General features: G+C 40.4%; 1 protein-coding gene across 9 annotated transcripts in view; it reads right to left on the bottom strand.

Annotated features, from left to right (window-relative positions):
* Positions 1-24,380, bottom strand: part of ADGRG2 (adhesion G protein-coupled receptor G2) — a 101,781-nt gene extending 77,401 nt beyond the window's left edge. For 8 of the 9 annotated variants that reach the window (XM_050936473.1, XM_050936476.1, XM_050936481.1 and 5 more), the window contains exons 1-2: positions 24,296-24,380; positions 9,063-9,181 (exon numbers count right to left, since the gene is read on the bottom strand). In XM_050936473.1, the coding sequence (XP_050792430.1) occupies positions 9,063-9,180 (118 nt within the window). In that variant the 5' untranslated portion in view covers position 9,181; positions 24,296-24,380. Of the gene's footprint in view, positions 1-9,062; positions 9,182-22,754; positions 22,818-24,295 lie in introns of those variants that run through there. The other variant, XM_050936474.1, reaches the window with a different exon arrangement.
* Positions 24,381-24,951: the final 571 nt, after the last annotated feature.

Genomic DNA, 24,951 nt, shown 5'->3' with positions numbered 1-24,951 from the left:
GGATCCTCCGGCACATATGATATTTTCAAAGCCGTTTTAGTTTTCCATCTAGGGCTCATAGTGAGTTTACTTTTGTTACTGGCTTGGTAAAATCTAATGATAGAAAAACCACCAGTTTGGGGTGAGCCTGCCCCTATTTCTCAGCAGTTTGTCCTGAATTGGACATCCTCAGCTGTGACCTACTGAGGCACAGTGACACTTGTCACAGACTGTTGGGGGGAAATTAATGGGAGACAACTGCAAAGGTGCTTGTTCATCAGGGGCCCATTTCTCTTTGTGACAAATTACAGTGAAAATGGCCAGCTAATTCAGACACCCTTGAGAGTTGTACCAGGCAAACATGGAAAAAGTAGGCATAATATCTTTATTCCTGCTCTGACATTACATGACCTTTCAAGATTTCACTGTAAATGCAGGGACTTATCATTTAAATAAACCCCATTTAAGTGCACCTCTGATATAGCCTAGGGGCTGTGGTGAAGCTGATTATCTCATTTCTTCTGGCAGGCTGATTTTCAAAGAGCACTTCGATATCACAAAAAAGAGAGGACAATGAAAAGCAGGAAGAGAAAGAGAACGGTCAAATTTAAGCTCTTCTAATGGATACAAAGCACAAGCTATGGGAGTAAGCAAACAGAGACACTAAAGTCACAGAATTTTCCCCATGTTTAGTCATCTGGTTGAAACACAAACGTTTCTATAGGTTTTTAAATTTCTAAACTCAAGAAAAAATAGTAATAGGAATGACAAACTAACTTCTTTTTTTCAGCCCCAATCTGGAAAAGGCTCTCTGTCTTGCTTGTTTCATGCCCCTTATATCTCCTCCTCCTCTAGAGTGATTACTACAATCATAGCGCTGAAGTAAAGAAGAGGGAGAGGGCTGCACAGAGAAGAGGACACCAGGATACAGTCTTGAGGACTGGACAGGAAAGTCTAGAGGAAGCAAGGTGCCTAGATATAAACTGTGAATTGTGTTCATATAAAAGAATGCAATTAAAATCAACAATTTTTAGGCTCCTAATGGTAGTGAAAAATAACATCTTTTTCTGACGCTGGTTCTATGAGTGAGCCAGAGACTATAAAGCCATACTTACTTTCCTCCTTCTGGTTTAAAAAGTATTTAATTATTTTTTTTAGATTTATAAAAGCCATCCCACGCTCTCTGTGGTCCTTACATAAATAAAAATATACACTACAACAACAATTCTAATATTTACAATTAGTACAAGCATGTTACTGTTTAATATGTAACCTAATGGTTTAATGTTTAAACAGTAAATTTCTTCTGATTGTTAAATCATTATTAAAGGTGACCTGTAAATACCCCTTAAAAAAACCTAACTGTAGAGTTGTGCTAAATGTCCCACATAGGAAAACTAATATAGACTTTCCACATGTATGTAATTTTAAACTCACTATTTTCCCTCTCTTTATAGTCAATGAGCTTTATAACTCAGATAGCTTTATAACAATTTGTGCCTTCCCCTGCATGCACTATAGTTGTGACATCACTAGTCTAGTCCACGTTTGAGCATCTCACCAAACAGAAGCCTATCTGGGACACTGATTACAGATTTATTTAAAGTACTCAAATGGGATGGATTTGAGTTTTCAGTCTGTGGCACTGCTTCTTTATAAGGCACATGTCACGCTAGTTGTCACTTTTCAGAAATAAGAAAGCTGCTAGCAGAAGCCTGAAAAATGTAAACTGAAAAGTAGTGGCACAGACTTTATGGACTTGATTCTCCTTGTGGAGTTATTGACACCTGTGCAAAGTGTATATGTTCTACCATTTTGATTGTCTGCAACAAACTGATGATCCCGGAGTCTGTGTGATTAATCAAAGGCAAGAGTCGCATTTATACCTCAGACTTAAAAGTAGTTTGTTGCAAAGCAATACTAGACCAGTGGAAGGAAGTAGCTCCTGACATCCTGGTCATGATCTTGGAGGCTAAAGGAATTCCCTTGAACCCTAATCCTGCAGATATTTAAGCCTGGGGCTGAGCAGGACTTTCTCTGCAAATGCTGCTGTGGGCCAGGGTCCAAGCACTGGAACTGAAAGCAGGAAGCCTGTCTCTCCAGTGCTCTCAATGCCCCTGCTCCTGAGCCCAGGCGGCATGGAAGAGAAAACTGCCTCATTCGAATACAGAGGGGACAAGAGACAGACCGGAGGAAAGGATAGATTGGGACAAGAAGCTTGGGGATGGGAAAGACTGATAAAGGAGGCTAGTGGAGGCAGAGGGAAACTAGGACTGGGATGTGGGATGGGAGAGACTGGGATTGACTGGGCAGGAGACTGGGAATGAGTACCAGTGGGGCAGGAGGATGGAGAAGGGGGAATGATAATCTGATGGGAAACTGGGGTGCAGGGGAATAACTGTGACTGGCTGGACAAAGAGAATGAGACAAGGGGTTGTGGGAGGGCTCTGAGATTAGAGGAGGAGCACAGAGTGGAAACTGGGAGCCATTAGGACTGGAGATATGGGACTGGATAACATGGGCTGGGGGGCAACAACTAGATGCTAGAGGTGTTAGCTGAAGTGGCAGAGGGCTGTGCAGTGGATCTAAAGGTTCCAAGCCTGCTGGCAAGTCATGTGGGTGTCAATATGATGCCAAATGACGGAACAGCCCCTGTGAGTTGACGAGGTGGTATTATCTTAATTTTGCAGATGGTGAACTGAGGCACAGAGAGAATAAGGTAAGAAATATCCACTAATTTTAGGAACCCAATTTGAGGCCCCCAAGAAACTATTTTTGAACTGTCTTACCCATGAAACCATCCTTGCACTTCCTGTAATCCCCTGCCATATTACAAAAAATTAGGCTGGGGTCCTATAGGCAACATCTTTCTTTATGACTCAACTCTGATTCATCCCCAGAGCAGGTCGATCTTGTGCACTGAATGAAAATGGTATGTGATCATATAATTAAAGACTGTATCATAAAGCATGCACATGCGGGGTGGGCATGTTAAAGTTGCATTTCCTAACTTCTGAATGCTTGACTTTGCAACATTAATAATGTTCTTTTATCATAGTTTGTGTGTATTTTTACAACTATATTACAATGGACAGCTATGCACTATTCTCGTGTATATTTGCATATATTTCAAGGGAGTCGTTATAATTTTGCAAATAACTGTTACAATGATAGGCTAAAAAGGGTTTTAGGGAGATCCTGGGAGCACCCTGTTAAAATTCTGCCACCAAAATTGAAAGTTAGGATGATTCTCTTGCCTCTGACAACAGAAACCTCTCTGGATATCTAGACTTTCCCTACCAGAAATGATTTAGTAATGGACCTCAAAAATACTTCTGAAAAACAAATATTTTGTCTTTGAAATGTACTAGTTGCACCAAATGGCAGGTATTTTCTAAAAATATCCCAGGGACGGAGACCTTCTATAAGGTCTTCACCTCTATTCCTCCCACCAATAGTAACCCTACACACATACCCCTCCAAAATTACACAAGTTGAACACTGTTATATATTCAATATTACTAGTGGATAGAGCTGAAGCTACAGACATTATTTATCTTTAGTAAGGCTTCTGGCAGAGTCCCACATGACATTCTCATAAGCAAACTAGAGAAATGTGGTCTAGATTAAATTATGGTGAAGTGGGTGAACAACTGGTTGAAAAGACATACTCAAAGAGTAGTTATCAATGGTTCACTGTCATACTAGAAGGATGTATCTAGTGGGATTCCACAGGGGACTGTTCTGGTTCTAGTACTATTTGATATTTTCACTAATGTCTTGGAAAATGGAATAGAGTGTCTGCTTATAAAATTTGCAGATATCAAGCTGGTAGGGGTTAAAAGGACTTTGGAGGACAGGATTAGAATTCAAAATGACCTTGAAAAATTGGAGAATTGGTCTGAAATCAACAAGATGAAATTCAGTAAAGGCAAGTGCAAAGTACTACACTTAGGAACAAAAAATCAAATGTACAACGACAAAATGAGGAATAACTGGCTAGATGTAGTACTTTTGAAAAGGATCAGGGTGATATAATGGATCACAGATTGAATATGAGCCAACAGTATAATGTTGCATATTATTTGTCTAAGCAACCAAGTACAGTTTTTCTTTTAAAAGGTACATTATGAAGATAAACAGATTCAAACATCTCTTCACATAGACCTTTCTCATCAGAATAGTTGAGATTACACTCTTACTTCTAATATAACTTTATGATGAGTATCATAATAGTTTTCAAATGCCCATCGCTGTCTTTTTGGACTGAAACTTTTTATGCTTGGCCTTCATCTCAAAAGTGAACTTTTTAAAAATTGGAAGCAAATCCAGCCAGCTACTTTTCAAATAAGGGAGCGTGAAACATATACACTTTAGATTAGAGGAAAATTTAAGACTTATTTAGCTTATTAATAATTCAAAAGTGGCTGAACCAAAAGTTTCCAAATCAGACATATTCTGAAATCCTTCAAGAGGAATGATATCTTCGCTGAATTGTGGCTGCCTTCCTGGCCCAACAGGAAAAGGGATTGCTGCTCTCAAGCTGCTGATGAGACAAGTGGCATGAGAAAGACTTCAAAAATGCCTTACTGAAACACATATAGCAACCATCATTAAAAATCTTCCCTAAAACTGAATAGCAAACTAGATTAAAATCATTACATTTCTTTCCCTCCGCCCCTTCCCTACTCATCTCCAAACAACTTTTTTTCATACTTGGTATTTTTAATATTAGAAACATCAGACATTCATATCTCCCTCTTTCGCTGGAGGAAGTGGGTAGGATCTTTGGAAGACATGAAGAGCGATAAGGTGGAATGAAGTAATATCTTTGTTTGGACCAACCTCTGTTGGTAAAAGAGACGAGCTTTTGAGCTTACACAGAGATCTGCTTCAGGTCTCAGAGTACCTTTCCCAGACCAGAAGAAGAGCTCTGTGTAAGCTTGAAAGCCTGTCTCTTTCACTAACAGAAGTTGGTCCAATAAAAGATATGACCTCACCCACCTTGTCTCTCTAATATCCCCCGGCCCATATGGCTACAGTAGCACTGCAAACATGAAGAGTGACATCACTTCTAGGCTATATCTTGCATCTCACTTACTTTCTCCCCTCCCATTAGCTGAAGCTGGAGAGGACACCGAGACTGATAAAATCTAAGACTAAGTTTCTATGTATTTTATATACAGAAAATGAAAAAGATAAAGTTCTAATAAGTAATATTAACTGTTCTACAATTCCTTCTTACTGATACATTGCGTAACTCTGCTGAAGTCAAATCCTCATACAACCTCAGGATCAAATGCAGACTCACCTTTTGACATCGTTTTCCACCCATAACAGGGTAAGGAGAGAGGTAAAGAAAGATCATACTACTTGATATATAATACTTCTGTAATATATTCAGATACCACAGTGATGAGCATAGTATAAAGACCTAGATAGACAGAACTGAGAAGAAAATATGGTGCCTGGTAACTAACAATTAAAAATACAGGCCAGATCATCAGGTGGTGTAACGTCAATAGGGCAAGTGTGCAAAGCATGGACCTGTTAATGTTACTATTAGCATCCTATCCTTCATTTCCAGTCCTGCATGTGTTTAAATCCACAGAGTTAACATTAAATTAACATAGGCCTGAATCCTGAACTTTTTTCAGGCAGACCCTGCACCATTTAGAACCCCACTGAAGTCATTAGGATGCTATACAAAGGTCTGCTAAAGTGAAGCTGTTTGCAGGACTGAGGACATAATTTCACATTTGACATTATACAAATTGGATAAATGGTAAGGCCTACAAACCTTGACATTGCCTTTTTAAATTTTTAACTGAAAACTAATAATTGGAGAATTTTATGGAGAAAAGAATTCAGGAAATTAAAACCAATATCAAAAATACAGAGGTTATGTATCCGTGGTCACACTAGCATTAGGCAAAAATATTGTTTTAATTGTGACATATGGTACTTTCCACATGGCAAAGTGTCGTTCTCTTCTAAATGTATGATTATAGACCGAATTTTTCTTTCTCCAGCCTCTAATATTACCATCTTTGCAGTCAGATATTTTATCTGCTTCATTCCACATTCTGAACACATACAGCTCACCAACCATACCCACAGCTGAAGATGTGGCTGATGATCGTGAACAGCCAAGTGAAATCTGGCCATCTGCAATAAGGTCTTTTTTTTTAAACCAGTTCTTGGCCTCTTTTTTCTGTTTCATTTATAAATAGTTTCATCTCCTTGTATTTACTTCTCCACTCTATGCACACTTGGTACCAAGTGTCCACATTAAGTTTCTCCTTTAAGTTTATTTGAGTGCCAAACATCCAAACTGTCAATTTGTCATGATCTCCAGTAAGTCAAAGTTCATAGCTTTTTGCAGAAATAGTACTACCATGTCTTTTTATATTATATACAAAAGCAGTCCAGAGATTACTAGAAATCACTAGCTTAAGGTACACACAGACTGTGAATTCTTTCAGAGAAGGCACATGAATTCCTGGTGACAGAGACCAAGTATCTTCACGTACAGTCTTAAAAACAGTTCTTTATTTTCCTAGAAACCATCCTGAGCTAAATAAAGAAAGGATAACTTTAAAATAAATTATTTTATAATGACTTTTGCACAAAAATCCCTTACTGTGCTTTGATAATTTACCCTAATGAATAAGCAGAAAGGAAATTGAATTGTCCCTGTTAAATAGTGATATCTGAGATTACCAGTTTTTCCCTATACTTAAAATCTGTGTAATAATTATGGTTGGCAAAAAAATGACTTTTCAATGGCTTCTACTGTAATAATACTGCACTTGACATCTTTCATGAGTGTGAAGCACTAGCTCTCAATATATTCATCATCTCCAACTCACACAGGAGCTTGGATTCTCAGTATTTTCCCAAACCAGGAATTAGCAATTAAATGTGCTGTACCAAGCACCAATAAAACTATTGGAAACATGCAGATGTTTTCAAAGGAAAATATTATTTTAAATGACTTACTAGTTAAGTGAAAAATTGTGTTACATATTAAATACATGTATACTCTTTGTGTTTCTGCACAGATAATCAAGTGCATAATAACTGGCATGTATAAGCAAATGCAAATATCTATTAGTAAGTAATTAGCAACAACAAACACAGGAGAAGATCCTGTAAATACTTAAGCACCTGAGTTATTTACATTAGTAAGGCTGCAATAGAACTGAGTACTCTCATAAGTAAAGTTGATCAAGTGTTTATATGTTGCCAGGCTCTGGCATGTAAGTAGCAAGAGAAGTCATTAATTTACCTACAAGTGCTTGTCAATTGTTAACACATCTGACTTACAAGAGCCATTATAACTAATGAAGTCATTGAGCATTGGCCTGCTAAACCCAGGGTTGTGAGTTCAATCCATGAGGGGGCCATTTGGGCATTTAGTTGGGGATTGGTCCTGCTGTGAGCAGGGGGTTGGACTAGATGACCTCCTGAGGTCCCTTCCAATCCTTATGATATACCTTCTTCATCTTGTAATTTTTCTTCACTGGAGTTTAAAAAGGCAATCAAGGTACTTTTTACAAATGGTTCACATACATTTTTCTTGAATGACTGGGAAGTTTGAAAATAAAATTTGTTTGCTTAAAGTTACTTTTGTCCCTCCTTTTTGCCCCCAGATCTATTTGTATATCTGAGGATAAATTATGCCACCTGGTGTGGGTATTGTAGAAGTCAGAGACAGTGCAGGAAGTCTCAACCTTCTCTCCTAGTGTATACAGACAGGGAAAAGGCATAATTTGGCACCTTATATTAGGGATGAAATGAGGTAGGGAAGAACGGCTAGTGCTGCTGGCAGTGCTGGCAGCCAAAATGGAAAAATTTCTGGGTGGTGTGAAGCTAGGGACATTGATCACCCCATTTGCCAGGTTAGGTGCACTGGAGGGATCGCTGGCTACAGCTGTTGTGTAGGTGTGGGAAGGGACATACCTCCACCCGCTCCTCCAAAGTTCTAGAAATATTATGTCTTTTTTAAAGATAATGGTTAAAGGCACTCTGCCTGAATGCGTGAGTAAGAGCCATCTGGAGAACTTCAGTATGTTCAGAACTAGTCCATCATATCATTGTACCAAATTCCACCCACAAAAGCTCATGCTCCAATACTTCTGTTAGTCTATAAGGCACCACAGGACTCTTTGTCACTTTTTATAGTCAATGCTGTCACACCATTTGCTAAATGTGTTTAAATTTATAAAAACTCTGACTTCCTCGAGTGTAAATACATGACACAGCATAGGAGTCAGTTTCTAAAATTAAGCATAAGGCGTTATAAAATACATGATCTATGAAACATTTAAACTTTACCTGTAATATATATCTCTTTTCATCTTTAGATGTCAAAATGCGTTATAAAGGAACACAAGCATCATTATAAAAGGAAACTGAGGCACAGAAGTGTGAAATCACTAGTCCAAGGTCATACAGTCAGTTAGTGACAGAGCTAGGAATAAAATCCAAATCACTGGTCTCCCATATCTATTGTATCACATGCACAAAACAATGCTGCTTCCCTTATTTTTATTAGAAATAAAATAACTCTGTAAAGAATATCCATAAAATAGTTTATTATTATTACCAGAAGCAGCATAAAATTGCCAACTTCTGACACCTGATTTTGTTCCTCACCTCCTTTCTCTGCGCTACACCCAATAGCCAAAGAGTGGCACAGAAGCTGTTACACCATCTCTATGGTATATTACTATTAAATAAGTTGTATTTTATTTTTCTCACCCACAGTTAATTAGAAATTACTTATACCTGATGTCCTTATTAAAAATAAAGAAAGAATGTAGGATATTCAAAAATGCTCAGATGTAGGATATTCAAAAATGCTCAGAGTTGATCTAACTGCTCCTATTGATGCTATGGGAATATTACCATAGATTTCTATGGGAGTGGAATTTGGCCAATCATGAGCATATGTGAAAAAAAATCCCACCCATAAAATTAATAATGATTATATACTCTCTCTCTCTCTCTCTCTCTCTCACACACACACACACACACACTCTATCAATGTTGGATGAGTAAGGAAAAAGATATCTTACGTATGTCCGAGGTAGCCAGAAACAGGTGAAGTAAAATGATAGCTAGAGAAATCTTGAATTTCCAAAAAAGCTCCTGGATTCTGCCAGCACAGCAGTGCTGCACTCCACAGGCAATCATTCTAGAACACACAAGGGGAAAAAAAATCATATTCTATAACAAGGACAGGATTGTAGATATTACATTAGATGATACTTCCAAGACATGGATGTAAATCTTTTCAGCTCTGCTGTTTCTACCCAAATGAGCTTTACATTCTTCCTGTAGAGGGCTAGAATGTGGAGTGACCCAGAAATTCTTGTTAAGCTTCTCTTTTTCTGCTATAACAAAAGTTAAGTTTATAGATGTGCACTTATTGCAATTAGGAGGGATTCTATTACAATTTAAAACAAACTTCAAAGCATTACCTTTAATACATGTAGTATATATATATCAGATACTCTACAGACCTTAGGACTCTGTGACGCACCAAAATTATATATATATATATATATATATATATATATATATCTCCAACAATGTATCATGTTTCTGCAATTACTATTTTAGTTTGTGATAGAATCCCTCCTATTTGCAGAAAGTGCACATTTGTAAACTTTTCTTTAGATTAGAGCTGAAAAATAGACCATTGCAAGCATTCAAATTAATGAAAATATTTTATTAGTACAAAATGAATAGTTACTACAGATATACTATGACAGACGAGTACTGGTATCAGGAGATGGGAGCAGTGCAAACTATACCAGTCAATGAGAGGAGCTGAGTGCTCAGCACTTTTGAAAATCAAGAAAATCTATTTAGATATTTAAAACTTTAGGCACTTGTTTTTGAAAATCTTGGCCAGTGACTTTGCAGGTACTTGCAAGAAGGTGCTGATATTTAAAGGTCTATCAGAATGTGTTAATAGGCTTATGTTATCTGAGAGGGAAAGAACAAATGTATCCACCTTGAAAAGGGCCAACTGCACTGCAGAAGGATTGGACCAAACAAAAGAAATGAGCAGGAAAAAAGTGGTTGGAAAAGCATGGAAGCAATATGTATGTGTCACTCAAATGTATCAAATGTAAATATAGAAAATACACATTAGTCCAAAATAAGAGCAATTTGGCATGAACATCAACCAGGGCTTCCAATAGCTATACAATAACCAAGAAATCCCATAGTAGTTGGGAACAATGGGTATAGGTAGATTTATTGAGATGATGAAACTAGTATATTATATGCATTTTGGAGATACAGTGTGCAGCCTATAATTTGGAATATCATCACCTTCTGAAATAATTCTGAAGGAAGAAATGTACCAATATTTTTTATCAATTGGAAGAAGTTAAGTACTGCATATCATGGGTAATGTTATCATGTGTGCTACAGAAATTAAACACCTCAAAGAAAGGCCCTTTAGAGGAAAACTCAGTTGACTAAAGGATAAGAGCCTAAAACTGAACAAAAAGAAATATCACATTAGAATGGAAGAGTTAGCTAACATAAATCATGAGTCTTAGCAAGGATGAGTTGAAACTAGATAAAAAATAAAGTAATTAAAGAAACACCAGAATCTAAAGACAAACAAGCAGCTCAGAGATTCATAGGAAATGTATTCCAAGTCAGTCTTCAGCTCACCTCTGTTCCAATTTCTAAAAATAAAACTATATATTTGCATTTGATTGAAGTGCAGAATTACTTTAATTGTCCCAAGACTGATTACGAAGACACCTGTGCTTAAATGCTTTTATGTATGTAACCTGGTAATATGAGTTGTTAAACTCGCAGGATCTTGGTGCCATATTATATTTTATCATTGTTTATTTTGATTCATAAATAAATGAGGTGCCCATTCAAAAGGTGGGGTATGCAGCCATTACCTTAAGATACAGCAAATTTCCCCAGACCTCAGACGACTTCTCCCCCTAACAAAAATCAAGTTGTAAACCAATTCCTCAGTTTTATAGGCAAATTCCTTCCTCTGCAAGGAAAGGGATTTACCCATAGGGATATTCTCAGACAACAATCTCAACACATACAGATTGCACAATGAATCGGCTGTACTACTTAGCACCCAACAGTTGAATTGTGAACTCCCCTGAACCTTAGGAATGACTGAAGTATCATCCAGAAGATTAAAGAGCAAATTTCCTATTATATGTCACATACAATACTGATGCACAAGGCTCCTACATTATCCTCATTTAATTCCCTCCTTGAAAATTGTTCCTGATATAACACCTACAAGAAACTAAACAACTAAGATAATGTATTAAGACATGTATTTAAAACCAAACCAAACACCACACTACTGTATAGTAGTATACAAATAATATTCCAATAGCTATGACTAACTACTGGAATACAGTTTGTACCATATATGATAATTCAATCATTTGGAAACCATGTTTTCTAGTAATAAGAATACAATAAATTTGCAGCCTGAGAGCATACGTGGGTTCTGGCTTGTGCATCATAACTAGTAATAAAGATTCTAAAAGTTAATGGAATTGCAAAGGTATAATTGAGGACATAATCTGGAGACAGCAGGGTTGTGGGTAATAAGTGAGGATAGAATTTGGCCAACAGTTTAGTATTTGTGATCATGTAGGAGAAGGAAAGAAGTCAGCTTGACTCTCAGTGCCCAGGCTAAATTTGCAGAGTTGGCAGTTAGAACAGCATATTTTCATTTGTAAACGGAGCACATATGACACAGAATCACTAAGACAGAAGCTTCTTGTGATGGGGTCTATAAACTCTACACTGGTTAACCATGAGGTAACAGGAGCCTGAGCTCAATTAGGCCACTGGATGGCACCTGGAGGGGTATTAGGCATAACTGGTGATCAAGCCCAGATAAGCTGGTGCTGGGTCTTTATAAAAAAAGGAGCACAAGATAGTGGGAAAGGAAGGCCATGGAGGAGACCCAGCTTATAAGTAGAGAGGTTTCCTCTCTTAGGCTAAAGGCTGAGAGAGCCCAGGAGGCCTGGCATCAGAACTGGTGGATCCTGCGCCAGGAGAAAACCTGATAGGCTGAGGACAGCGAAACATGGGTCCAGAGGTGCCCTGTCTTGAGCTGAAAGGCAGCTGGAGGCAGTGAAGCCCAAGAGTGATGGTAAAGTCTATGGGGCATTTCGACTGAAGTTTGAGAGGTTGCAGGGAGAGAGGGAGGAACTCTGCTGTCACTCTCATGGTAGCTGGGAGTAAAGAGACCTGTAAGGAACAGGAAGGATCCTGCAGGATGAGAAGAACCCCCAGGGAAAGACTTGGTAGGAAGAAGTCCAGAGAAGTGGCGGCAGGGAGTCTGGAAGTGTGAACTTTGACTGCCTGTCTTAGAGTCTCTGGACTGGAACCCAGTGTAGAAGATGAGCCTGGATTCCCCTACCAGCCACTGGCAAGGTGTCATAAAGCCCCTGTGAAGGGCATATGGTCTACTGTAAGCCCTGAGAAAGGGCATATGGACAACTGGGCCCTGAATTGAGGGCAGTAGACTGAATGGAGGGATCGGATGCTTGCTTTTGTTGCATTCAGTTACCAGAAGGGATGAGACTAAACGTAACATGGTTAGAAGGATGAGTCACAAGAAGAAACAGACCACAGTAGAGGGAGCGGGGGGAACAACTGCTGTGCCACATCTAATCTGCAGTGAGTGAACTTCCCCATATTTCTTATGCACAGTTGCAGAGCAGTCCAAATGTGTTAGAGAAAACTATACTCTGTAAGTGCTGCAACAACTAGAGCTAAAGAACTCTGGAAGGATCACTACGGATATAGCTGAATATATTTAAGTTACAGCTCACTGGTGTTCTCGAGTAATGACATTTAAGATGATCGTTAGTATTACTTACAATGTGCAAGTTGTTTGAATTAGAGACGACCTTTATTAGTTATAACCTTATTATGGTGCAATAGTGCCATCCACTGCTTTTTCCAAACCATGTGCCATATTGTGCCAGCACTTTTGAAATAGAATAGCAATTTTCTAAAGAGGATTTGCTTTTTTGATAAAAGTACTTTTTGAGTGGGTTTAAGACCAATTCAGTCTCTCGAGATGAAACAGATGGTATTTACTATGAACATTACTGTCCTGCACTGTACCGTACTCTTTGTGAAACTGAATTTTAAAAGTTCCATAAAGCCTCCACAGTTCTTTTTTAATACAACTAAGCAAAAAGAATATGAATATGAAAACCAATAAGTGTTTCTCTTTTTTGTACTCTTTACACTTTAAAAAATAAACTACTGGGATCTTATTATACTATGTCCAACTTTATCCAGAACAACTTGTCACCATTTAAAATCATTACAAACACTTGAAATTCAGACATTCTTAATGGTCCTTCATTCATACCTAACTATCAGGTATGTTGTCTACTGTTGCACTTTACTCTCTTTTGTTCTAATCATGCATCTGTTACTTAGAGAGAGCCCCATTAAAGACCTCTGGCTTTAATACAAATATTTTCCTACATTACAGAATTATTTAAAAACTCCATACAGTATTTTGCATACCTTAAAATAGCATTATGTTAAAGTTTGTAGCTCCCTCTAGCAAACAACCCTAATACAAATTGTGTTAATCTAATATTTTTATTTATTTTTCTGTTTTAATTATTCTCATATTAATTTTTGTTAGCTTTTATCTGAAGTTAAAAACATAACTGGAGCAAAAAGAGGCCATATGAAAACAATCATATTATATTAACTCAACACAGTTTTAAAACAAAAGCAGAACATTAGCAGTGATATGAAAAGGAGCTGGAGTGAAATCCTGGCTCCACTGAAGTCACTGCAGCCAGGATTTCACCCTTAGCAACCATGCTGTACTTCAGTATGTCTCCAAAAGATCACTCATATATAGACATATTTAGCACTTTCTTACATTGAGGATATTTTTCTGATTCTTCTGGTGTCATGTTGCAATTTGATATATTTTCTTTGTTGAAGTTGGAAGTGTTGGAATAGTAAGCCTTTTCTGTTGCATTTTTGTGACAACAGACAGCCTGTATTATGCCAGCCGCAAGAAGTAAGTAAGGAGTAAGACACAGGAAGGATGACTGGGACTGCGCAGGTATCTCTCTCTCTCTCTTTCTCTCTCTCTCTCAGTGCTTCCCATTGCTTTCTCCAGGATAAGAATAAGACTATCAGCTTCTTCCATCAGCTCTGCTCCTTTATTTTCCAGATTGGCATCAGAAAGTAGTAAAACTTCTAGTTTATTTTTAAACTTTGGCTGAAGTAAGAGAGATGTAATGGGGAGGATGCTTATGTTGGAAAGTCTTATGTCACTGTTAAATCTGGCACATACAACGTCCACTGACTTAACAGAAGAAATAACACCATCCTTCAAAAAATGTTGTCCTAAGTTTGGGAGGGTAGGAAGGGGGGGAAGAGGCGGTCAGTTTTTTCCAGAAGACAGTAAAAGAATTATTTGAATGATACTGTGTATGTGTTTTCTAATGGGAATGTCTACACTTACCGGGGGATCGACAAATGGTGATCAATGCATTGGCGATCGATTTAGAGGGTCTAGTGAAGACCCGCCAAATCGACCACAGATGATGCTCTCCTGTCGACTCCTATACTCCACTGGATAGAGTAGAGTAAGGGGAGTCAACGGGAGACAATGGGAGTCAGCGTAGTGTGGACCCCGCTGTAAGTAGATCTAAGCTATGTCGATTTGTTATGCCAGTCACGTAACTCAAATTGCGTAGCTTAGATCAAATTTCACCTGTAGTGTAGACAAGGCCGAAGATTGCAAACTGAGACATACAAGTAGTCTGTAAAAATCAGTTTATCTTCTGATAGAATACCACGTTTTCCTTTGGCTGCCACAAGTGTTTATATGTCCTGAATGTGTGTTTCAGCTAGTCTATCCAACATGTAACAAGTAAAGCTTAATTTAATTGATATTTCTTGTTTCAATTTGTCTACAAGTACAAGGTTTTTTTTTCACTTTTAAGCTTTTGTAGAACAAATGTTTAATAATCTTCTCCTTCCTCCGCCTCATCCCCATCTGCAGAGTCCCTGCCAACTTCCTCATAGTCCTTCTCTAGAGCAGCCATGTCTTCCCTGGCTTCGGAGAACTCCCCCTCCTCCATCCCCTTTTGTAGGCCTTTTGTGAATGGCTAAAAGTGATGCAAATAACGTTTAATACTTCATTTTAAAGAAAGCTATATCCTAACACCTCTCAGCTGCTCACAGTGAGCAAAATGTTGTATGTACACCACAGCAAAGCATCTCAAAACATTGGCTCAGCTGCTAGTGGTAATCAGGGGAAAAACCTTGGGAGGGAATATATATTTTGACTTATTCTAGGTTATTGGTATTGGATGGTCTCTTACAAATGCAAAGAAGCCAAGCACAGTGGGCCAAGTTCTGCCTGAGTTACACTCATGTAACTCTGTTGAAGTTTGAGACATAGTATAAACAAACTCATATAAAATTCATATGTGCAGTTCATGAGTGTAATAGCCTACTGGGTGTTTTTCCAATAAGCATCTACTCACCTAAACTTAGTGTCAACCTGAGTGACTGGTGTCAGACACAATAAAAAATAATGAAACATAAGGCTATTTCATTTGAATCCAAAAGACTGTACATTCAGCCTTACCTTTTGTATTTCCTGACTTTGGGAGCATGTAAATCTTAATTTTAATACAGAACTAATGTTGGATTTTGCATTATTTTGACTTATTTTATATACTACTAGAAGTGCAGCTAGTGCTTTTCCAGAAACAAAGACCCCAATTCTGAGTTCCTGAATTCTTGCATCCAGTACAGAAATGGGGCAGTTTATAGCCTTAAGTCACCTTTGTGTCTCCTTTTATTCCAAGGCCATTCTGGAAATAGTTTAGTCTATAGTAAGTGAGAGCAGCCATACAGCCTCACAGAGATCTACACTGACCAAGAAATCACCTTACACACGGGCTGTCTCCCCAGAGAAAGATCTGTTAAGAGTCTTTAAGACTGGATCAACATAAAAGCCTTAAGGCAACATATAATTGGGGCCACGGTCTCTGCTTCCAGGAGTTTACAAACTAAACAGACAAAATATGGATGGAGGATGAGGAGGAAGCGTTGCAATACGCAACAAAGTAGCTATGTTTGCTTTTATGTCTCAGTGCCACAGGGGTGGGAGGTTGTTAAACTCTACTCTAAGTAGTGCTATAGGTTTTATGAAAAGTGTGAAGGCATGGCAGACAAAGTCAGGATGGAAATTCCAAACATATAGGGCCTCATGCAAGTTGTCAAGGAGGTAAGTGGAAGACGGAGACCAGGGAAGCACTTAGGCATGTAGTCTGAGTTCAGCAGAAGGGACAAGAGAAGAAGTGGCAAGTGAGAAAAGTAAAGTTTTACAAAGCCTTGAAATTCAGCTACTGAGCTTGAATTTGATGTGGATGGTGAGAGGAACCATTAAGGGCATGTCTATACTGCAGTGGGGAGTAAGCCACCTTGCCCATGTAGACGGACTCATGCTAGCAGGACTAGAACTATTATGCCAAAACTAGCAGTCTGGATGTTGTGGCTTAGGCTGAAGTGCAGGCTCCCAAGCCCACCAGACCTCCAAGTCCTTAGGGATTAAGCCATAATGTCCATGCTGCTATTTTTAGTCCCTAGCTCAAGCCCCACTAGCATGAGTTTGTCTACCCAGGCTGGGAGGCTCGCTACCAGCTGCCCTGTAGACATACTCTAAGAGGTTTTGAAGACGTAGATGTACACAGTCAGAGCAGTGAGCAAGGCAGATATTTTCACAGTACCATCTTGGAGAAACTGAAGTTAGAGCCACGGATGCCAGAGAGAAGAATACTCTCCTTCTCCTGAAAACTCACGCTTAAACTTCTTCCATCATCCTGTGTGTGTGCATGCATGCGAGTAGTGAAACAGTCTCCCCCGCTCTCATTTCCATGCTCTCCTGGCTCATACAGCAGCAGAAGCAGAAGCAAAGAAAGCAAAATGATGATGTAATTTCATCCTATACCTCACTTTATGGATTCAGCAGGTCTCTTATCTCCTTGCAGCTATTGGAATTCCTTAGGAGTTGCAAGGTGAAATATTTAGCAGACTTTAAAAAAAAATAAAAATCAAAGTTCACTTTTATTGTATCCCAATGGCCAAATGAACAGTAAGCACAGAAGCTAATGGCTCTTCATTTTGAGGGAGTGATTCACTCTTCATATAGCTTTGGTCTGACATGAGGGGGGGAGCATGGCCTAGGCAACATATTGCACTGGGAACTACACTAACTTTGGTGTATGTGCTATGGAAGGGGCAGACACGTGCTGCCCCTCCTGCACCAAACACTGTCTCAGGAGAGCTCCTGGCCGCACTAGTGCTGCTCCTGGCTGGTGCAGTATGTGGCACACGAAGGGCTCCCTTACAAGGAGAGTTTAACAGCATGTTAAATTGTATTATACTATTCAGCCCCCAAGTGGTGCTGTGTATAATGTACTTAAGCTCACAACAGCCATTCTTGGCAGTCTATTAAAGGATTGAACAGGGACTGCATCCGGTGTATCTCTCTGGGAAGGAAACTGTAGCCAGTTCATATTATAGTACAGAAGCCTGGTCTGCCAGTAGCAGTCCTGCAAAACTAGGGTGTAGAAGGAATACATGACAGAAAGACTTGACAAAAAGCTGTCTGAGAAAGGGAAGGGCAAAGGTCAGCCAAACCAGGTGTTGAAGTTGGGCTAATATAATTGAATTAAGCTAAATAGATATTAGCCACTTTTAAAATCATTCTGAGTGTCCACACAAGAAGATTAGGCTACTTTAACTGACTCAGTTTAGAACAGTGGTTCTCAACCAGAGGTACGCAAATCCCTGGGGGTACGCAGAGATCTTCCAGGGGTTACATCAAGTCATCTAGATATTTGCCTTCTTTTACAACAGGCTACACGAAAAGGGCTAGTGAAGTCAGTACAAACTAGAATTTCATACAATTACTTGTTTATACTGCTCTATATACTCTACACTGAAATGTAAGTACAATATTTATATTCCAAATGATTTATTTTACAATTATATGGTAGTAATGAGAAAGTAAGAAATTTTTCAGTGATAGTGTGCTGTGACACTTTTGTATTTTTATGTCTGATTTTGTAAGCAAGTACTTTTCAAGTGAGGTGAAACTTGAGGTTCATAAGACAAATCAGACTCCTGAAAGGGGTACAATAGTCCGAAAAGGTTGAGAGCCACTGTTTTAGAAAAAAACTTAGTTAAATCCAATTCAAATTTCCTGTGTGTAGGCCAGGCATAAGTGTCATCTTGGCAAACTCAGTCTGGAACCTGACACTCAATCTGGGTTCTTTCCTTCTTGCTCATCATCAGCACTTATAAAGTGAGTAGCTTCCTCAGTAATGAGTCACACTGAGGAAAGTACTGACTTAGTTTAACATGAATATAATAACCTCACTTTTTCATGTCATTGTGAAAAAGATGGTGTATGCACAGAATAACTATTGTAATGACAGCACACAAGCTAAAAAATCTCAGGTATAATGGGCCAGGTTTATTCTTAACTCCACTGAAATCAACAATAACACCTGGAATTAATTTAGTGCAAAATCTACATGGAACAATCCAAAATCCCATGGTTGGAAGACAAATTAAAATGGAGAATTTGGCAATATCCATAATCCAGCATGCCCAGAAGTCTCAAATCCAGGCAGAGAGCCAGCCTAAACTATTCTCTACAGAGTACAATGTGTGGGTTTTTAATATTTAAAATATCCATAGATACCAGTAACCGGATTTTGTTTTTTGAATGAGTCCACAATAATATGTTCCTAATCAGTGTATATACATTATTCACTTTTCCTGGTACATGCAGTCTGTACTGCTCCTAAACACTCATGTTTGATCTTGTGTGACAACTTCATGTTCGCTCATCATAACATCTTGCAGGATTGCTTCTTCAAATTAATATCCTCTAAAGAACTCTATAAATGAGAACACGTCTATTGCTACATTTGTGGTTAGTGGTTTGGTGACTAAAAAATTAACTAAAATTATTTCATTCTAATTTTACATAATATAAATATTAAGTACAAATTCTAGTAACTTCTTCTGAAGGCCATGAAGTAAATAAGTATTTTAACTTGACCAGACTTTTCCAAAACTCTAGTATGTTTTTTTTCTCCATCTGCTCTTTCGTCTACATGTGGTTTACTGCCTCTTTTCTTCAAAAACAAATTTTTTTAAGTTACAAAATGATCCCAACCACTGTGATGATAGGATTTTTTTTCTGTAATAGTCAATAGGCTGCAATTGAGCAGTTGTCTCCGAAAACACAAGAGGACCATCAGATCAGAAAAGATGACCAGCACTTTGATAAGACATTATTTTGAGTCCCACCTGTTGGAACAAATTGTGAACAACAATGGCACAACTCCACAGAGTTGCTCATATACCAGATACCTGAACTGTCTGTGTAGTTACAGCTCACATAACCATGAAGATGTATGGAAAAGCCTGAAGTGGGGACTAAAATAAACACATGAAAAGTCCAATATCTCTCAACCTTTTAAATGCCTACAAATTTTATATACAGTGACTGAAAAAGTTGGCCCTGATCCCACAGTCCTGATGCAGATTACACTCACACTGAAGTCCTGCAGAATTTCAGAATTGGATCCTTACTTTACATTTGGAGGCAAATTCTGATCAGCCATTCACATGAGTGATACTGCTCATGTGCACGAAGAACAGGATTTGTCCCTTGGTCTTTGCCCAAAGGGTATAATCAATCCTGTATTCCTTGAGCACCCAGAATTTAAATTTACTTCAAATTGTTGTAACTTGTCTTTCTCATCAACAGAAGTTGGGCTGATAAAAGATATTACTTCACCCACCTTGTCTCTAATTTACTTTGAAGGAATTTTTGGCACATAAGAAATGCAGGACTGATTTCCAAATGAGCAGCATTAATGTATAATTTCATATGAGGCATTTATTATTGTATATTTTATAAAAATCAATCTCTTGATGTGTACACAATGTTGATTTTACAAAATAAGCAATATTTTTTGAGTTCATGTGTTTGTGATAAGAGCGAAACCCTTAGACATATTTCTATACATTAAAATTATTTATTAGGATTTTGCCCTTCAAATACATTCTGGTCTAGCTTTTAGCTGAAAATACAACATTCAAAACTCAAATATGGTGTTTAATATTAAAAGCAACATACTTGTGGAAGCTACTATCATGTCTCATACATGCTAAAACTGTCAGAACTTAAAGGTAACTCTTCTTCCTATACTTCCTCTCATGCCATTCTATTCTTAATCAGGCAAAATTACTACTGCATTCAAGGGGAGTTCTGCCAACGACCCCACAACCCCCAATATAGGGGGCATAAATGAAGCTAATTAATTTAAGAATGGGAATTGAGTCCCTTCTTCATTCCACTCACCCAACTAGAGCCACATATATTGAGGTATTAAATACTAAATCCTGAAATTCAATTTGGAATGTACTAAGGAGGAAAAATTTGCTCACAGGTTCCATCTGACCTATAGAGAGCCAGTTAAAATATTAATATTAGAATCTAACTGCCACTTCATGTATGTGAAAAGATTGTATTGGCTCCAATTCACAGCTAAGCAAACTTGATATACACATTATTTATAATTATATGACTGCTTTCAAATGTTTCACTCTTTAAATGATTTTCAGCCATAAATTGCAATATGTGTGCTTTCTTAGCAATGTGTAATATTTGAATTATAACATGGCAAAGTTAGCGGTTTCTGTTCTTTGGTTTAGTTCAATGACTGTTTCCCAACTCTTCACTGACAAAAAATTTTAAACAAACAAACAAAAACACCATTAGTGTCACCTCGCATAGAACCAAACCCTGCATACCTTACTCATGTAGATAGTTCCAGTGATGACATTAAAGACAAAAGTAAGACAAGCAGCATTTGGCCCATAATTTTAGGGTATAAAAACAGTAAAGGGAATCTAAGCAGATCTGCCACATTAAGAATATGCAAGATGACATACAGAAAGCTAAGAAATTAATTTACAATTGTTTTGTTTGGTGTTCTTTGCACAAATCAAAACAACATCACCATACATACAGCAGCCAGCAACTGTAAACAATGAATGTAAAACTGTGCACTATAAAAAGAGTTAAAGAAAAATATTGTATATAAAAACCAGTTATAAATATAGTCTCTAAATGGTGAAAGAGAGAAACATTTTCTTTGAATTCAGTATAACAAAATGACAAAATCAGGGAAATGCAGTGATGTTGTAGCCTTGTTAGTCCCAGGATATTAGAGAGACAAGGTGGGTGAGGTAATGTCTTTCATTGGACGAACTTCTGCCAGTGAAAGAGGCAAGCTTTTGAGCATACACAAAGCTCTTCTTCAGGACCTGTGTAAGTTTGAAAGCTTGTATTTCACCCACCTTTTCACTATAAATTCAGGGAAAGATGGTTTCAGTAATTACCATGCACATCATTCCTCATGAAAGGCAACATAAGAGGATAGGTTGCAATAGATACAGTTTCAAATTTTTACTCCTGGAGGAATGCTGCGCTACTGGGCATGCGCAGAATTTATGTCCCCAACAGATTTCTTTGCTTCCTCACAGAAAAATGACTTTCTGACAGGGAAGCAAAGGGGAGCCACAAGAGCGGTCATGCAGCCCTCCCCAGCAGTGTGTTTCGGAGTCCCAAGGCAGCCATCAGAGAGATAAATCACTGTGGGGCAGTAGGCAGGACTGAGGAAGACCTAGCTGGTGGCTCCTACCCTGCACCAGGCTCAGCTGCTAGTCCCAGCTGGACTGGAAGGATAGGACTTCCTTTTTCTTTGCATGGCATCTGGGGGTAGGTCAGACCCACTCCCAGTTTTCTCTCCCAGCTGAAAGAAGCTCTGCAAATGCCCCACCCCCCACCGCTTTCAGCACCCATCACTCCTCCACTGCAGGGGAAAGGATCCCTGTACAGGGAGCTGCTCCCCCATCCACCCAACCCCTGTGGATCCAGATCCCCTCATACCCTGACCCTCCTGCCAAGCCTCATCCCCTACCCCAGAACCGTCTGAGCCCCATTCCTGCTGCACCTGGACAACCCCAACAAGCCACCCACACTCAGATCCCCACCCCACCCACACTGAGCCCTTCACACCCATATCCCCCTGCCGAGCTCTTTCTCCCCCACACCCAGACCCTCCACCCTGCTGAGCCCCAACCACCTTCACCTGATCCCCCCTGCAGAGTCCCATAATCATTGTACCCAGAACCTCCAACAAGCCCCCCACACAGACACCTGGATCCCCCAATGAGCTGCCCACAACCAGATTGGCCCACACAGAATCCTCTCAACCCACACCTGGATCCCCTCACACTAAGCCCCTCCACACTTGGATCCTGCCTTGCTGAGCCTGCCTGCCCATACCTGGTGCACCTGACACAGAGGGGCAGGGCCCTGAGGTGTTTCTGGGGCAGGCCCAGTCCTTGCGCTGTGTCAGGATTGGGTGCAGCCTTACCACTGAGTCCAAACCTGGGGTGGTGAGAGCTGCCCAGTGATCTCTCACCTCTGTGCAGCCAGTGCCCTGTGCTCCCCAATGCCATGCTGGAGCCTCTAGATTTATTTGACAAATAAAATTTGCAGAATTTTAAAATATTGTGCGGGTTTTTTGGGGGGGGGTGTTTTTTTGGGTTTTTTTGGCACAGAATGCCCTCAAGAGTATAAAATGACTTACCATACACAGATGACTTTCAAAATATCTTGTTTAAAATGCATCTGTTTCACCATTTTTGTTTCAGAATGTAACATGAAAAGATAAACAACAACAAATTCAGCTCTCAGTTCCACCCATTCATCTCCATAGAAAACAATGGGCAAGTACAGGTGAAACTGAGAGCAAAATTGGCCTACTGTGATTAATACAGAAACATGGCCATGATGCAGGTATTAAAAAGTATGATCTACCCAAACGTTAAAAACCTGTCAGTCAAAACATTACAGAAACAAGGTATTCTCTATTGCAGGGGTTCTCAACCTTTTTCTTTCTGAGCTGTCCCCACCGCCTCCCTGATACATGCTATAAAAACCCCACAGTTCACTTGTGCCACAACAACTGGTTTTCTGCATATAAAAGCCAGGGCCAGCGTTAGGGTGTAGCAAGTAGGGTAATTGCCTGGGGCCCCTGCAAAGCTAAGTTGCTCAGGCTTTGGCTTCAGCCCAGGGTGGCAGGGCTCAAGGCCCCAGGCTTCAGCCCCATGTGGTGTGACTTCTGCTTTCTGCCCTGGGCCCCAGCGAGTCTAACACTGGTCCTGCTTGGTGGACCCCCTGAAACTGTGGCCCCTGAGAACCACTGCGCTATTGTGTAACACACTGGCTACTTCAGAGAAGTTAATCATTTTATCACTCTTGATTAGACAGAAAGTCAAAAAGAACCCCATACTGCAGTACCTCTCAAACACGCTCAATTACATGGGGAGCCACTCATTTCAAACCAATATTTATGTCCACATCATAATGAAACTTGCTGCCATCTCACTGCTTATTCCTGATATCAGAAACACAACCCTGGAGCAGTGGTTAAACCAAACGTGATGCCTGTTACAGACACTGGGTGAAGTCTTGGTCCCACCGAAGGCATGGGCAAGACACTGTCCTACTTACACTTGTTCAACCCCACTAACCTCAGATAGATCAATGGCCCCACACTTTCTGCCTTTGCTATTTCAATTGTTTTTTCTTATGGGAGAGTCAGGGGCATATTTTTAAGCTGGGTCCTTGGCAGGCTGAGACCTGTGTTTACACCTTATCAGAGGGGTAGCTGTGTTAGTCTGGATCTGTAAAAAGCGACAGAGTCCTGTGGCACCTTACAGAGTAACAGACGTATTGGAGCATGAGCTTTCCTAGGAGAATACCCACTTCATCAGACGCTTATACTCTCCCCCATTCACCTAGGACTAGGAGCCGGGCTGCTAAACAAGATCCTCCGCTGCAGCCCGGCCAGCCCCAGACACATGGCACCAGCCTCCTCCTCTTGCAAACACCGGCCTGAGCAGGCAACTTTCCCCCAGGTACTTCTCTGCCCCCCACCCAGCGGGACCCGCTTCCCCCCACTGCTCTGCAACAGGACTGGGCAAGACGGAGGAAGCCAGGTCCCTTCATCCCCAGCGAGTCCCCCCTCGCCCACCTCAGCCCAGCCGCTCCCAACTTTGCAGCCTTTGGACAGCCCGTAACCGGGAGTCTGTGCCTCTCCTCCCGCCCCCAGCGACGGGCACTCACCTGGCCCGGCCGGCCGGCGGGGGAGCCCTGGCTGCTCGCTGCGGCCGCTCTGCTGCCCGGGCCGCTTCTGAGCCAGAGGCAGCTCGCGGCGCTGCCAGTCCCGGCAGCTGGAGCAGCCGCCGCCCGTGGGAGGAGGAAACCCAGCAGCTAGGCGCCAGATGCTGCGGCGGTGGCCGCGGGTGCCCTGGGGGCGCTGCTCTTCGGGCCGCTGCTCTCCCAGGCGGCTCTGTCCCGCCGCAGGGCGCTCCCCTGCCGCCCTGACCCCCGCCGAGCCCCCCTCGCCAGGCAGCGCCGCAGGCTGTGGCCCTTCCGTGCTTCTGCCCCAGAGCAGCGGGGCCGCCTCTCGCACGGTTAGTCCCGCATCTGGCTGACTTGAAAAGCTGCCGAGGAAACACAAATTATGGGTGTACAGGCGGCTGCCAAACCACCTCAGCTTCCATTCCAGCTGGGGACGGGGGGGTTGGGGAACCGACGTGAGGAGCAGAGCCAAGACACTGGCTGGCTTCTTCAGCGGAGCTACAGCCCCCTCAAAGGAGTTTGCGCCCCCGGTCTCAGGAGAGCACGGTGCCCACTGGAACAATTCATCAGGATGCGGTGCTCATTCTTTAGGGTCCAATTCTCCTGGGCGCGGCTCAAGGCAGAAAATCCTGTTTATT

Source organism: Gopherus flavomarginatus, chromosome 1 (genome assembly GCF_025201925.1).
Source record: "Gopherus flavomarginatus isolate rGopFla2 chromosome 1, rGopFla2.mat.asm, whole genome shotgun sequence".
NCBI lineage: Eukaryota > Metazoa > Chordata > Testudines > Testudinidae > Gopherus > Gopherus flavomarginatus.
Note: the sequence above shows the minus strand (reverse complement) of the source record. Positions and strands in the feature narration are given on the sequence as shown.